Source organism: Bactrocera latifrons, unplaced genomic scaffold, assembly GCF_001853355.1.
Source record: "Bactrocera latifrons isolate USDA-ARS-PBARC rearing strain unplaced genomic scaffold, ASM185335v1 scaffold_60, whole genome shotgun sequence".
Taxonomy (NCBI): Eukaryota; Metazoa; Arthropoda; class Insecta; order Diptera; family Tephritidae; genus Bactrocera; species Bactrocera latifrons.
The window spans coordinates 369,941-386,119 of NW_017537268.1; the positions used below are offsets into that span (position 1 = coordinate 369,941).

A 16,179-nucleotide genomic window follows, 5' to 3' on the forward strand; every position below is an offset into this window, starting at 1 on the left:
AAAAATCAAAATAAATTCTCAAAAGTCAGAATTCATCTCAAAAATCAAATTAACTTTCCAAAAATCAAAATAAGTTTTGAAAAATCAAAACACATTTTCAAAAATAAAATTAAATTTTCAAAAACCAAAAATAGTTTTAAAAATCAACATAATTCATTTAAAAATATCTAAATTGGCCTGTAGACACTCGCAACCGCTCGCTAAGCGCTTTTTATTGTTCTTAAACAACTTGGATTTATGTTTTTGCAAATTTTGATTTTCTTCATTCGAACAAGTTGTTTATCGCTATTTTGCATGACTTCGAGTATACATGTGTATATACCAACATGCATATGTACACTCTCACTTTTGAAACAGTTTTTTATTTCGTTATTTTTATTTTTAGTTACTAACACAATTATTTGTAGATTTGCTATTTAAATTTTTACTTTTCCACTTTCAATTTTCTTAACTTTTTTCATTGAATTTTTGTGTGCTTTTAATTTTAAAAGCGTTGCTCTCTCGTTTGTTGCTAACATTTGCAATAATTTGCAATAAATTTAATTTAACTTTATTTTTTTATATTTTTGTTTTGCTTTAAATGCGTATTCTGTATTCTGTAATGCTTAGCTTAATTACTTTGTTTAAAAATTGATTCATTAATTCTCATTTGATTTCCCTAATAAAGTATTCGTAACAACTTTTGCGTGCGTTTGCCACACACACTTACATAGATTACATGTATGTAGGTATGTATATGTATTCGTATATTTACATAATTTCTTTAAGTTTGTATTGTTTCGTTTTGATTTCTCGCCACCACTCCCCCAACCACCCACTTGGCCTAACACCTAAACTTTGTGCTCTAACTACTTGCATACGCTTTCAGTTTTCAGTTTTCAGTTTTTATTTTCATTTTATTTATTTAAAGTTATTGCTAGTTAATTAATATATTTCATTCTTTATCTTCATCTTCATCGTATGCACTTATCCACAGACATACATACAATTCAATTTGTCTTTTTCTTTTTCTTTTCGTTTTTCTTTGATTATTGCTTATTGAATAAATTGAGTTATTGAACATTTGCATATCGTTACAGTTAGCTGCTAAATATAAGTATATGATTTACTGGTGTTAAAATTTTCATGCTCAGTTGCTTGCAATATTTACAAAATTCTTTATTTCTTGCCTAGAATTTTTTATAGGATATATATGTATTTGTATTTATAGAAATAAAATTTTATTAAAATAGGAATTGAATATTTACATTTCGTTTGCTTAGAATTTTATTTATTGTATTTTCCACCAACGTTCTCTACATAACCTCGAACGTGTGCATATTGCTTTTGTTTATTAAAATCTTCTTTTTACTCTTTGTTGAATTACAGTTTTTGAACGTAAAAAGGATATTAACAAAAAAGTGTGAAAATAAAATCGGTAGAAACTTTTATAATTAATTTTAGTATTTTTAATTTAATTTTTTTATTTCAAGTTTTAGTTTACCTGTAATTATGAGTTTGTTCATCTTTGGTGATGATTTTGACTCGACAGAAATAAACTTTAATAAGGAAGTATAAGGAATATTTTTTAAATAAGTTAAAATTTAATAAAGAAGTTCTCTTGAAAAAAATTGCTTGCTTTATTAATTTACATTTTTTATTTTCATTTTTAGTTCATTTTTAAGTTTGTAAATTTTTGATGAACTCGGCGGTAAAATTGAATTTAATAAAAAAGTTCCCCTGCAAATATTTTTTTTTAATTAATTTTACTTTTTTATTTTAAATTTGTGTTATTTTAAATTTAGTTTAAATCAAACTTCATGAAGAAGATCTTTTGAAAATATTCTTTTTATTAATTTTAGTTCTTTTTTTCAGTTCTAAGCCTTGATGCTTCAATGTTTTTTATTTATAATTTTATTTTATTATTTTATTTATTATTATTCATTCTTTTCAAATTCAATGGTTAGCTAAAGCTAGCTGTGAGTATTAGCGCTGTTTACCGTATATTCTCTTCTAATTCGCGTGAGCTGAAATTTTGATTACACTGTTATTTGAAAATTTTCAATAAATATTTTCATTTGCTTTCAAGATTTTTATTTCAAGTTCATTTTATTATTATTTTATAAAAAGTATAGCAAAAAGATGGCAACGCTGAAAAAGTGTTTAGGTACATATGTATATAGTAGGTCTGCAAAATTATTTTGTGTTGAGAAAAATTAATTTTTAATTATTAAGTAACGTCTAGCAGGAAATGCTGAAAAAAAAAAATATAAATACTGACATAAAAGCAGTCATTTAGCTTTCTTGCTTTTGAGCATCGTGTTAAAATATATTTTTTGAAAATTTGGCATTTAAGATATAAATTTTGGAAAAAAGATGTTAATGAATAAGAATTTCTGAAAAGTTTTTGTGAATTTTTGTCTTTAAACTATCTAAAAAAATTGCTGTTGCCTACATTTAGGCTGAATATTCAAAAAAACTAAATATATGTTGATAAAAGCGATTTCAGAAGATATTAAAAGAGATTTATCAATTAATTAAAAAAATATCTATATGGGCTAGGAGTTTTTCATTTGAACTTCGTGGTAAAAATACTTTTTTTCCAAAATTTTTATATGTAAGTTTCAAAAATAGCAGTTAGTGAATTAAGAATTTCGGAAAGCTTTTCGAAAAATTATGTTCTATTGTAAAAGTTTTATAAATTGATTAAAAAATAATAAATAAATTATAGCCCTGGAGTTTGGTATAAATTCACTTATATAACATTCCTACATTTGTGTTTAGTAGTAAACTCAATTTTTTTTTTGTTTTTGCTTGTAGGATTAAAGTTTTCGAACCGTGTATTGCAGTTAGTGAACTCGAATTTCTGAGAACTTTTTCTGAATTTTTATCTTTAAAAATATAAAAAAATTAGCCGTTGCCTACCTTTAGGCTGTTTGCTCGTAAAAAAATAAATACATAGATTTCACAAGGTGGCAGCTTTGATTTTCCGCTCTAAAATAATTTGATTTCGATGTAATTATTTATTTATTTTTGTTTGTTGGCATGTTTGAATTCAATATTTGCAAACAATTGAAGAGGAGAAGCGAAAGTAGCTCGACATATGTCGTTAATTTTTATAATTAAATGCATAAAGGTGGAAAAAGTGATGCGAAAAAACTTAAAATACAATTAAATTAATGCGATGCGCTTTTAATACTAACCAACTATACATAAGTAACGACAAATTGAAGCAAAAAAGTCATGGACGTATTGAAATATCACGTATTTATGGTGTGCTTGTGTGTGCAGTTGGTTTTAATGTTATTTAACGCACAAGTGTGTGTGTGTGTGCGCGCATACGCACATTCTAATTATATTAATTTCTTACTGTTTATTTGTATGTGTGTATGTGTGCGTTTGTTTGTGGTTGCGAATTGCAAAACACAAATTTCTTCGTTTCTTTTTGTTGCTGTTTTTTATAAATACTTTTAAATAAACTGTTTCGGACTTTACATTATTGTTGTTGTTTGCGTTGTTCTCAATCAATTTGCATAAATGCTGCGAAGTTTTTGTACATAAAAATTGCCGCTAAAACATACAATAATTAAATGCTGTTTATTAAATGCCATCACCTGAGGAAGTACTCAAATTACAAATGCAAAATATCCGTTATACTATATTTATATGCATATATAATTTTTTTTAAATATATTATAAAAGCGTTGTTTAATATTTTTTTTCTGTTTGCTATAATAACAATGCATGTGTGTGTGTGCGCGTGTATGCTGTCTCTTATACACATCTAGATGTGTATAAGAGACAGATACTATATTTATATGCATATATAATTTTTTTTAAATATATTATAAAAGCGTTGTTTAATATTTTTTTTCTGTTTGCTATAATAACAATGCATGTGTGTGTGTGCGCGTGTATGAGTGTGTGTGAGTGCACTATTTATTTTAACTGTACATTTGAACTGAAGCATATTCGAACGCGTCATCACAGCGATTTACATATACATATACAACTATAAATAGGCCTATGTACAGTTATACTATGATAATGAAGTGTTGATTTTCACTTTAATGCTACTCTCCACACTTAATTTGCGTATTTTTTTACATCTAATTAACATAACGTAATAAGCGAACTAAATTAAAAGCGCCAAGCCATTTACTGCTGGGCTATTGATCCCGATCCAGATTGGTATTGATGTTGTTGATGTGTGCGCTGATTGTGCTGCTGCTGAGTGTGTTCGTGTTGGTGTTGGTGGGCGTGATGTCGTTGAATGCGCCCGTGTGCGTCGGTGTGGACAGTGCAGTTGACGCTGACGCAGGCGCTGTCGCTGTCGTCGCCGTTGCGGGCGGCACATTTGTGTTTTTACGCAAGTGATTGCGCAATATCACTAGATTTCTATTCAAGTTCGCCGTTGCGCTGCCCACGCCCGCGCAGGTGGCTGATGCCGCCGCCAAGGCGCTGGACACGACGGCGGCCGCAGCGGCGGAAGACGGCGGATGTGGCAAGGTGCTGCAGGTAGAGCCGGGAAGCAGGCCAGCACTGCCTAGTAGGCCGCTGCTGCTGCTGCTGCCGCAACCGACGATGCCTGCCGAGGCAGTGGATGTGGTAGGTGAAGTGGCGCCACCGCCGCCGAGCGCACCGCCGATGCTGCCGCCAGCCAAGCCCGCGCCGGGGCCGGGTAGGCCGACGCCAAGCATCAGCTCGTGCGCGAGTATGGTGGGTAAGTGTTAAGTGCTGTTCTTCATGGGACCCGAGGACAGCGAACTGCTACTGACGCCCGAGTCGCTGGATTTTTCGCTGAGGCCGCCGCCGCGTGTCAAGGTGTCTTCGCCCATTAGGCTGGCGCCCAGTAGTGCCTTCTTTCCAACGCGTGCGGAGAGTCCAGCTTTGAATGGATTTTCCTTTTGACGGCGCGCGCTTTCGACGCGCTTCATAATCTCGCTGGAACACTTGGTCACAACATCGTCCAAGCTGTTCGACTCATCGGTGGATGGTATGTTCTGTGTGGGTGTCTGCGAGGTGGGTACAGGCGAACCTTCGTAGCAGCCGGAGTCTCGCGGAAAATGGCGACGTCCGAAGGGTGATGCGCCATGCTTCTTATTGATATTGTTGAGGCGTGTCTCGTCGTTCTCCGAGCTGGAACCAGCGATGTCACCATCCGAACCTGTTTGGGAGAAATGGGAGGCTGTAGCGAAACAACGAAATGTTGGAGCGGGGTTAGTGGGGTTTAAGTGGGGTTAATATGAAAGAGACATACAATTATATCAAATGCTTGAAATAGTTAATACGAAACAGTTCGGAAACTTATGTGCTATTTTAAGTGGTTTATTTGGTAGCTTAGCTTGGGGAGTGCAAAAACTTACATTCAATATCGTGCAGCAGCTGCACGGCGGTCAACAATTTGGCGCGATGTTCCTGATTCACAATACCCAAGTAATCCAAATCGGCAGGCTCCAGCTCTTTGAAGAGTTCAAGGTCTTCGTAGCTAAAAAAGGAAAGAAAGAGAAAAAAAAAAAAAAAAAAAAAAAAAAAAAAAAAAAAAAAAAAAAAAAAAAAAAAAAAAAAAAAAAAAAAATTAAAAAAACAGATTCGTGTCTTTTGAAGCACTTAAATATATATATCTTGTTTTTTTCAGCATTCCGAACTCTAACTTTCGGTGTTTAATACAAAGTCAACTGCTTAACAACTTTATTTTCCTTCGTGCGCTCATTCGATTTTACGCTACTTACCCATTTAAAACGAAGACCGACGTATACTCCTTCAGTCCAATGCGAAAGAGCAGATCTTCCACCGAGCTCGGACCATTGCTGCTGACATGTCGCATGCTGGCGCCACCACCCATGCCCACAACACCGCCGACGCCGCCAATGCCCAAACCGCCAGCACAGAGGATTTTACTATTCGACGACTTCAAACGCTGCTCGGGCAACACTTCCACATTGATGAATTTAAAGTGTCCGATACGGCCGTGACAACGACCCTTCCAGATGCCGGAGGCATTCATTGACAGCACATCGATTATGTCACCTTTCTGTTGGGAGCAAAGAAGAGTAGTGCATGAGTAAAGAAGAGGTTAAAGATAACTGCCGAAATACACAACATATAATGGGATACAACAACAATAAAGATTTACATTTGCCGCACATCGAAGGAGTGGCGTTTAAAATTTCGAAATGCACTCGTTGGTTGTCTTCAAGAAGTAAAGTCACTCGCACTTACTTACACATACCGGCCGCTTAAGTTGCAAGTGCTGCGGAAGGCCTTGACATTTCATCAACACTGCAAATGGCAGTCATTGAGAGTGCTTTACGAAATTCGGCAAAGACACTGAAGCGCCGAAGGACCGATAATCTTTACCTGTGTTGAGTGTATTTGTAAATTTGCTTTTATTTTCAACTCTAAAGTGTATCGAACGCCAACAAGTCGCAGACTGGGCCATCAGTGCCAGCGTTTGCCATTGAAGGCTGCACTCGCACTCACACTGCTGAAGCATCGAACAGTAAACGCAGTCGAAACTTTTGCCGAACAGCTGCCTCGGCCGCCAATCATTGGCATCCGTGATGCGTCGTTTACTAGTCTATTTGTATCTGAGCTGCTTACTTATGGTACTTACTTTAAATTTGAGCGCGTCCTTATCATATGGATTCGGCATGCTGTCGACAAGTGCTTTGGCTTTGCAAATTTGCACTAACGAAGCGCGATCCTCAGTGGAGATGGAGCTCTGCGGGCTGCCTGGTCGCACCAAAGCTTGGGTACCTGGTTTGGAAGTGAGAGGAAGCGGAGGTTAGATAGAAGTTGAAAAATATGAAATGTTAAATGGCAAAACGAAACGCTTTAGTTCAATATGAATGTCTTTTTGGGTTTTAGTGTAATACATAGTCAGCTGCTTAAACAAATGTAAATTGAAAGGGTGGCGCATATTATAAATTTTGAACTGGACAAAATTGATAGAAAAAAGAAACTCTACAAATTTAAAAGATTTAAATGAACGTACATTCGAACATATTTTGAAAGAGTGTTGCCACCTGTTAAAAATTTTAAACTGAAAAAATTGATTGGTGAAAGAAAAACTACAAATTTAAAACGTTCATTCGAAAATATGTTTGCATAAGGTTGCCAGATGTTTCAAATTTTAAAATAAATCAAATTTAAAGGAAAAAGGAAGCTCCACAAAGTTAAACGAGTTAAGAAAATGTACATTCGAAAATATTTTTAAATGGGGCAGCCACCTGTTTCAAATTTTGAACCGAATAAAATCGATAGGAGGGTAAGAGTCTATAAATTTAAGAGAGTTGCCACCAGTTAAAGATGTGTATAAGAGACAGGGGTAAGAGTCTATAAATTTAAGAGAGTTGCCACCAGTTAAAAATTATGAACTGAGTAAAATTGAAACTCTACTAATGTAAGATATTTAAGTAAATGTACATTCGAAAACATTTTAGAATAGGGTTGCCATCTGTTAAAAATTTTGAACTGAATAAAAGTGGTAGGAGAACGAAAGTTTACAAATTTATAAGCGCTTTAATATTTGTTACAGTTGCAATTTTTTTTTAAAAAGGTTGTCAGAAGTTTTGAAAATTTTTGTTCAATAAAATGTATAAGCCGTAGAAATATTACGAATTGAAGCAATTTAATATTTTTTAAAGTTTAAATTTTTTAAAGCGGTTGCCAGATGACTTAAAAATTTTCATTAAATAGAAAATTGAAGCAATTCAATATTCTAATAGTTACAATTTTTTTTAAAAAGAGGTTGACAGATTTTTTAAAATTTTTTATTCTATAAAATAATATAAGCCAGGAGAGTATTACAAATTGAAGCGTTTGAAGTGGATTTAAGAAGTCTTACGGTAGTATAGATTTTTGTAAAAAGTTGTCTTGTGTTTTAAAAGTAAGCTCACAGCTGATATCTTTTGTAGAATGGTTGCCAGCTGCTTAACAAAATTTTTTTTGTTTGTTTTAAATAAAATTTAATTGTTCAATGAGTTAGATACTACAAAAATGGTGTCAACTTATAGTAGTTTCAAAGAAGTTTCTGTTATATTCACGTTCGTTTGTCAACAGTGCTGATCGAAATTTAACTAGGCGGTATAAAATGAGCTTTTAGGTAAATGGGTGTCTATATTTGTTCCGACTGGCGAAATTTCGAACTTTCAACGTTTCTCAAATCGCTTAAACTTTTGTTTTTTAGTTAAACATATTTTATTGCAGGATTAATTTTCGAGAATACCGAAAAATTCCTCCATCAAAATTCTATTTGAAACTTCGAGAGCAAGTAGTTTGGTTAATGAAAACTTTCCGAATTTCATTCGACTTTGTGAAACTTTGACTTTAGCAATTTGACTTTGTAGCTTTGTTATTAAAACGGTTTATTAAGATTTGGTCGGCTCTACTACGCCACAACAAATCGATAGCTGCTGCTTAATAATGCAATTGCTGCTCGTATAGTTTCTAACTGCAAAGCAAAGAAAATCCACTTTGCAAGGCAATCGCTTTTGCCGATTTGAGGAAGAACTTTTGCTAATTTTGCTTTGCGAAGATTTTTTAACGGTATTTTAGATTTTGAATGCTTGCTATTGTTTCTCGGCTATGAGTTCGAGGGCTGCATGGCAATTACACCACAAAGGAAAAAGTAAAAGTTTGCTTCATTAAAATTGTTTAACGGCAATCAGAATTTGCTGAGCCTCAATATGCGAACAAGAATTGCCAGCTACACACACACACACACACACACATACAGAAGCAATTAGATATGTAAGTGTGGAGCTCTGCATATAGTGAAATGCAACACTGGGTTGCTGCCGACGGCTGCATGGTCGTTAAAATGCATGCGAACTTTAACGCTTTGACTCTGTGTGCCGTTACGCAGCCTCAAGTTGCTAACGTTTTGTTTTATTTGCATTTTTTGTCGTATTTTTTCCAGTGTAAACTTTTCCACTTTCAACAGCACATTAAAAATTCATTAAGTTCGGAGAATTTCCACGTTTTTATTACGCTTGCCGAAAAACCACTTAAATAACAGCGCGTAGAACAAGCACCACCCAGTGTGCGGGCTGTGGGTGCGCGAGCCACCCAGCGAGCGAAGCCAGCAGCAGCAGCTGGCGACACCCTCTACACCTTCTTCTTACTCTTCTTCTTGTAGTTTTGTATGTAAAACAACTAAGCAGTTAATAAACCAATACGCAACTGCACGGCAAATCCGACCAAAGGGCTCTCGGGCGAGACACGCTGCTTGCAGCTGAGCGGCACGTAGCCAAGTGGTTGCAGTTGCGGTTGCAGATTTGCGAAAAATTGAAAGTGAACAAAAACCATTTGTGGGTTGGAGCAGACTTTGATTGGCTTGCCAGCGGAGGGCATCAGCGCGACTTCGAAATATACACACAGACATACATATATATAGAAAGAGAGACATGTAGTATAAACTTACTTGAACCGGAAGCGCTGGGTAAACTTTCCACCGAACTTGCCGAGCACGCAAAGGCCTGGTCGCTCATGCTGCCGCGGTCGGTATTATCTTGAGAATTGCTGAAATCCCTCGAAGTATCCTTTGTGGCTACAAAGTTCCTTCCGTTCTCATTAAATACGCCAATATCCTTTGGTGAGTTTCGCATTTCGTTCGACTGCCCGGCGACGCAGCGAGTCGCACAGTTCATTTGTGTTTATTGTTGTTGGTTGCCGGTTGTTTTTGTTGATTGCCGCGGTGGTGGAGTGCAGTTAGTGCGCCGGTTGCGGCGGTTGCGTCGGTTGGTTGGTTCGTTGGTTTCGCAAATTATTGTGTTGCATATTTGCAGGCGTTGCGTGTTGATTTGGCGATGACAGAGTTGCCAAAGAAAATTAAATGAAAATAAAGCAACAATATAAGAAAGCAGAAAACACCAAAACGAAGTGCAGAAAGATAAAAACAAATATAAAAGAAGATAATCAAATGTTTATTAAATAGAAATAATGTGCGAAAAGCGCGCCATAAAAGCGAAATGCGAAATGAAAGCAAAGTTGTTGAATTGTGCGTGTGTTAAGTAGTGGCGCGGCATGTTGCATACATTCATGCGGATTTTCGGTGGTTTTCGTTGATATGAAATGGAAGGGAAAAAGTTGAAAGGCAAAAGTTTCGTTAGTTAAATCATTAAAAAGTTTGCTGCCACACCCACACAACAACAAATACAGCAACACTGTACACACACTCATCACATACAGTCAGTTAGCTTGGCGCATATATATGTATATACATGTATGTATATATTTACTTACATAAGTATGTAAAGGGCAACCCTTCAAATATGCAACAATTTTGTACATTGTTTGCATATACATATGTACATATATACGCGTTATTTGTATTTTGTAGCGTAGTTGTAGTTAGCTCAAATTGCCTAGTTCATTCTAGCTTTACAGCGACGTGCCTCTTTTACTCTTTTCAATGCATCCACACATACCGATATATATTTACCAAAGGCAAACTAGCAAATTTATCCGTTACTTTTTGTGTTAGCACTTTCTAGCGGTCTAATATGTATGTAAGAAACTCATTCAGTTGGATTCCATCGTGCATGCATAGTATATCCGATTATACGTATGCCATTATGTATATTCGGGTACTAACTGCTATTATATTCATGTATATAACTGGTATTATAACCGATAAATTCACTTAAATTTTTTTACAACGAAAATATTGTTGAAATAACACATGGATGATTATAGCAGCTGTTTTTTCGTAAATATTCATGAACTATAATGCAATCCATTTCGATTCCGAAAAGTTTTTGTTTTAATATTTCACACAGAATCTAATTCTTTAAAGTTTAGCATCATAGTTAAAGTATAATAGTAGGGAGCGCAGCACCTAGCCTTTAGAAAGACTCATTGTGAAGTCACCACGTTCAAATCCTTTTGCTCTATTGTCTCCTCTCTGAATCACACTATGCTTCTGATGAAGATCATCAACAAAGTTTATAAGTGCAACTTCCGAAGTATCGCCAAGAAATGTTCGACCGATGGTTGCGATTATTTTCATTTACAAAGTCTTGCATTCGCAAAGAGGATGTGTTTTAGTCTCCTCTTCTACCGCTTGACAACTTCGACAATAGTCATTATACGTCGTTTCTAGCCTGCTGGCATTGCTGTTAGTTAGACAGTGAGCTATTAGCTTTCCCACTAGAGTTCACATGTAATTCTTGTTGAATTTTAATAGTAAACATATGCGGCCGATATTCTATTAATGCCACGAGTAGCTGCTTGTTGAGCAAAAATTTGAGTTTGACTACAGCGGCACTCAGCTATATTTATAACATGCTTGTCGATTAAATATCTAGAAGTAGCCAGAGGCAATATTCCGCTTATCCGGAGTCAATTGTAGAGTGGTGCCAGCTTTGACTAGTTCATCTGCTTCAAAGGCTATGTCCTGCAACCATTTGCAGTTGATTATTCAGTTTGAATCCATCCAAATAGATACTTATCCCTGCGTCCCTGTTCACATCGAACTTTTTCCAATCTTCTCTGGACGGGTGGGGAATATTGGGTAGTGAATTTAAGTTAAATTTTATAGGATTACAAAAATCGGTGGTATTCAGAATTACTACGTTATATCTTCGAATGCCTAAGAATGAAAATACAGACGATTAATAGGGACGATTCTCTCACTCTAAGAGCTGACTTCTCTGCCAGTTGCTTGTAGAACAAGTCAGTCTATAGTGAATGTAAAATACGTTAGGTTAAGTGTTGAGCCGCTTCCTTGTTCCTATCATCTAGGTTTAATTTTCATGAAAGCTTTCTGTTCCAGATTAGTTCCAACTACTTTGCTCGATCACTTACTATATTATTACCATTTATTAATAGCGGCATAACTTCTGGAGCACTGTGTTTCATAGTTTACAATATTGCTTTTGTTTTAGTAGCTTTTTAGTTTAGCCTGCACGATATGACCTATTTATTTATGCAGTTTAAGCAGCAATCACATTCCATTAGTTTTATAAAAAATCCTATTGAAAATCTCACCGTAAACTAATCAGTCCGAAATGCCTTAGCATCTACCATTTCCTTCAGTACTGAACCTAATGACATATTCTCAGAACTAGCAGTTCTCAGAAAAAATTACCGTCAAAGCAGCAGTGATCACAGAAACCTATTTAGAGGAAATGAAAAAGTATACTGCAAATATAATTTCGAAAAGTCTGAAGATATCTCGCTCTAAGGCACTAGTCTTGAGCTTTAAAATCGAACTTTAGCAAGAAGTCTCCAAACTAAAAGTCTCCTAGAGATTTTCACTGTATCAGAGTATGTAAATATTCTCTTTAACTACTCCACACCGCGTAGAAACTGAGATACTTAGCATATGTGCTGCCATCTAATTGGAGAGTACTCGTCAAACCCACTCATTTAATAAGCCTTTCACTTTTTTCTGACCTTGTCTAAACAGCCTGTTTTCTGGACCTGTCGCTAAGTGCTTTGGATGACAGTTGATTATGTACCTCAAACAAGGTTTAGATACTCGGTACATCATTACTTGTAACTAGACTCAGTATTTACAAAGGAAATTAACTATGTTGCACTAAAGGCAATGGCAATATGCACAACTGTGGCTAATGATACAGAGCTGATTGAGTGGTTTTGAGCATAATCTGCCTAATTACCGAAAACCACTTTCTAATGCGTTCAATTTGCGCTTATCCTTACCCACTCATATTAATATTACGCAAAAGTATTTTTTTTTTTACACAAAAATCAGCAAATCGCTCGAGTTGCCTGCGAATATTCTTGATTGGTGTAGTGATACTGCATTGCGATTTGTAATATTTTCGCAACGTTACAACTTACGAATGGCTTGTGCAATGGCAAAGCATTTCGAAAGGACCAGCTCGCAAATCCGGGTCAGCTCTGGCAGCCGCAAATACAGTTACGATTGCGAATTACAATCAAATGGGCACACAAACTTAAGCTAATTTAGTGCCGTTCAAATGCAGCAATGATGGCAAATAGCAGTTGAAAAGTTCCTCTAATGCGATTAATAAAGTGCACACACACGCACACGCTCACGCAAACACACACATACACTTATGCATTCACTTTCACATACAGCGACATGGTGAATGGCGACCAGCGCAGCCAACTTGCCAACTATTTATGCAGCTACGAAATCGGATTGCAAATGTAAACACAAAAATGCAAAGCCACAGCAACAACTGCAACAACAAAAACACGAACAGCAGTCAGAAGACTCTGACAAGCTGCAAACAAGTTGAATAACTGAAATGGGCGCATAAATCGGGCGGCAGTGTGCAGACACTTGACAGGCTGGGCGGCTGACACGCTGCCGGGCCATTTGCTTAAGCTGCCCGCTTACGAATTTGTTGGTTGTTGGTGCGCAGCGACCACAGTCTCGCTGGGCGCCGGCCGCCAAACGGTTTCTGCAATTTGTGGGCAAAAGTACCGTCTGTCACACACACACACACACACACACACACACTTAAGCGCATACTTGCATGCACCGTTTTAGGTTCTAACAAAACGCACTCACACTCGCTGTTTGCATTATTACTCGATTACTCGATTCCCATTTACACATTTCAACACACGATTTGCATTTGGCGAGCAAACTTTTTGATTTTCATGAGATTTACGACGGCAAATTGCAAATTTTCTGTTTGCTGAACACACCGCACACACCAAACACACACACACACACATACACGTGCGCACGCATGCATTTCACTTAGTTGCTGTTGTTGTTTTTGTTGTTGCCGTTGCCGTTGCTGGCGACCATCAGTGGCCGTTCAGCTCTTCTAACGGTAATTAACTTACATGATGCACTGTGGCCTTCTGGCTGATGGTGTTGGCTTTGTGCGGCACGCCGTTCTTTTTACTCTTCGCCGCTAGACTGGGCGGCAGGCCGCGCGTTGCCGCAATATCCTCGTAATCGGATGATGGACTTGGCGAGAGCGATGGGGACTCGCCGATGCCGCCACTCAGCGTACGATAGCGGGCGGTGCAGTTGTTGGTGCCGATCTGCAAAGAAAAACACAGAGAAGAAAAAAACAAAAACACGTTATAAATATAAAGCGAAATTGAAAGCAGTTGCCGGTCAGGTAGTGCAACCGTTATTATTAATGTGGCTGAAGTTGGGCAGTACTTGGACTTTGGTTGGAAAATTGCAGTGAAATTTAGACTGGCCACAGATAATGTGGCGTGAGGTTGAGGGCGCAATGATTAGTTGGCCGAACACAGTAGTAAAGCTGTCTGGTAGATATGTAGTTGAGTAGAGTGGAGTGGAGTTTAGATGTTAATATTTATTTTTCAAAATTATACAGATGTGGCAAGGCTACCGCAATGCGCAACAGATATAACCGTTATGTGTAAAACTCAAAATTAGTCGTCAGAAAACAGCTGTACAGATTGTGCGCCAAACGCCTACTTATTAAAGCACACACACACTGCCTAAACTAGATGTGCTACATGGCGTATGAGTGACTTTTTATTGCACATTTTTGCAAATATGCGAGTTGAATGACGATTGCCGCAGCAAGTAGTTGGAATAGCGAAAAAAGACAAATAAAAGTGTATAAAAGAGCGAAACAAGCTTGCAGCGTCATCCGAAAGCAATGCAAAATGTAGCGGTGACAGTTGGCGCTGCGGCAAAATCAGAGCAACTTTGCAAAGTTGTTTGAAAGCTTTTCGCAAAAACAATAAGCAATAGCTTGCTATATTTATTCAACATTTGCAGTTTTATTGCCTTACTTATAGCATTAGGCAACTGTTTGTGTTTCGTGCGACCTGCTGCAGCGTCCACGCTTGCAAAGTTGCACGAATGTTGCACGAATGTGTTGGCGAAATCATTGCTGCACGCTGCGCGATGGCGCAACAGCGCAAAAGTTTCTTGTCAAAGTGCACTTAATCAATTTAGCGGCCGCCAATAGCTGCCACGATACTTTGGTGAGTTGGCTGGTTTGCTCAGCGCTTGTTCGCTTGCTTGTTGTTGTCGGCCGCTTTGTGTGACAACTCACTGTTTTGCTTTTATTATGCGCGCAAATGGCGAGAATGCGCACACAGGTGGCTGTCTTAGTGGCCATTTGCTTAAGTTTTTATTGATTTTGCGAATTTTATGGCGCTTGCTGCAGCTTGTCTCCGACATGCTTTCATTAACGGAAAACTAATTTCAAGTTTTTACCTGTTTTTGTTTGTGTTTTTAATTTGTTGTTGTTTTTTTTTATTTATTTGTATGTATTTGGTTTTACTTACCGAAACTGCACTGAGACGTGAGGTGACACTTTGCAGATCCGATATGGAGCCCGCGTAGTCGCCGCTCTCGCGATCGTGCGATCTGAAATAATGAAAAGCAGAACATAGTCAATATTGTTAATTAAATTTTAGTTTTGCTTTATTGTTTCTTTAGTTTATGATATAACATCTGTTTATTTTAACAAGTAAGGAAGGGCTAAGTTCGGGTGTCACCGAACATTTTATACTCTCGCATCAAATACCGTATTTGTGTAAAGTTTTATTCCGTTATCATCATTGGTTCCTAATGTATATACGAGTATGATACAGAGAAGGCATCAGATGGAATTGAAAATAGCGTTATATTGGAAGAAGGCGTGGTTGTGAACCGATTTAACCTATATTTCGTACATGTCATCAGGGTGTTAAGAAAATATTATGTACCGAATTTCATTGAAATCGGTTGAGTAGTTAMTGAGATATGGTTTTTGGTCCATAAGTAGGCGACGCCACGCCCATTTTCAATTTTTGAAAAAAGCCTGCGCAGCTTCCTTCTGACATTTCTTCCGTAAAATTTTGTGTTTCTGACTTTTTTGTTAGTCGGTTAAAGCACTTTTAGTGCTTTTCAACATAACCTTTGTATGGGAGGTGGGCGTGGTTATTATCCGATTTCTTCCATTTTTGAACTGTATATGGAAATGCCTAAAAGAAACGACACTATACAGTTTGGTTGACATAGCTATAGTAGTTTTTGAGATATGTACAAAAAAGTTAGTAGGGGGCGGGGCCACGCCCACACACTTTATAGGTTTTCGGTTTTCGCCATTTTGTGGGCGTGGAAGTGGGCCGATTTTGCCCATCCTCGAACTTAACCGTCTTATGAAGCCAAGAATACACGTATTTCAAGTTTCATCAAGATATCTCAATTTTTACTCAAGTTACAGCTTGCACGGACGGACGGACAGACGGACAGACAGACATCCGGAATTC

The 16,179-nt window shown here is 37.0% G+C and overlaps 2 protein-coding genes across 2 annotated transcripts in view; both read right to left on the reverse strand.

Annotated features, from left to right (window-relative positions):
- Window positions 1-4,148: 4,148 nt before the first annotated feature.
- Window positions 4,149-4,679, reverse strand: LOC108974986 (merozoite surface antigen 2, allelic form 2-like). The gene has a single exon (XM_018943160.1). The coding sequence runs from the start codon at window positions 4,677-4,679 to the stop codon at window positions 4,149-4,151; it is 531 nt and encodes a 176-aa protein (XP_018798705.1).
- An 8-nt stretch (window positions 4,680-4,687) lies between these two features.
- LOC108975008 overlaps window positions 4,688-16,179 on the reverse strand; it is a gene marked incomplete in the record, with an annotated part of 358,586 nt that continues 347,094 nt past the window's right edge. The window contains 7 exon segments of the mRNA XM_018943206.1: window positions 4,688-5,146; window positions 5,346-5,467; window positions 5,712-6,013; window positions 6,596-6,738; window positions 9,407-9,599; window positions 13,777-13,980; window positions 15,211-15,292. Of these exon segments, the coding sequence (XP_018798751.1) occupies window positions 4,710-5,146; window positions 5,346-5,467; window positions 5,712-6,013; window positions 6,596-6,738; window positions 9,407-9,599; window positions 13,777-13,980; window positions 15,211-15,292 (1,483 nt within the window).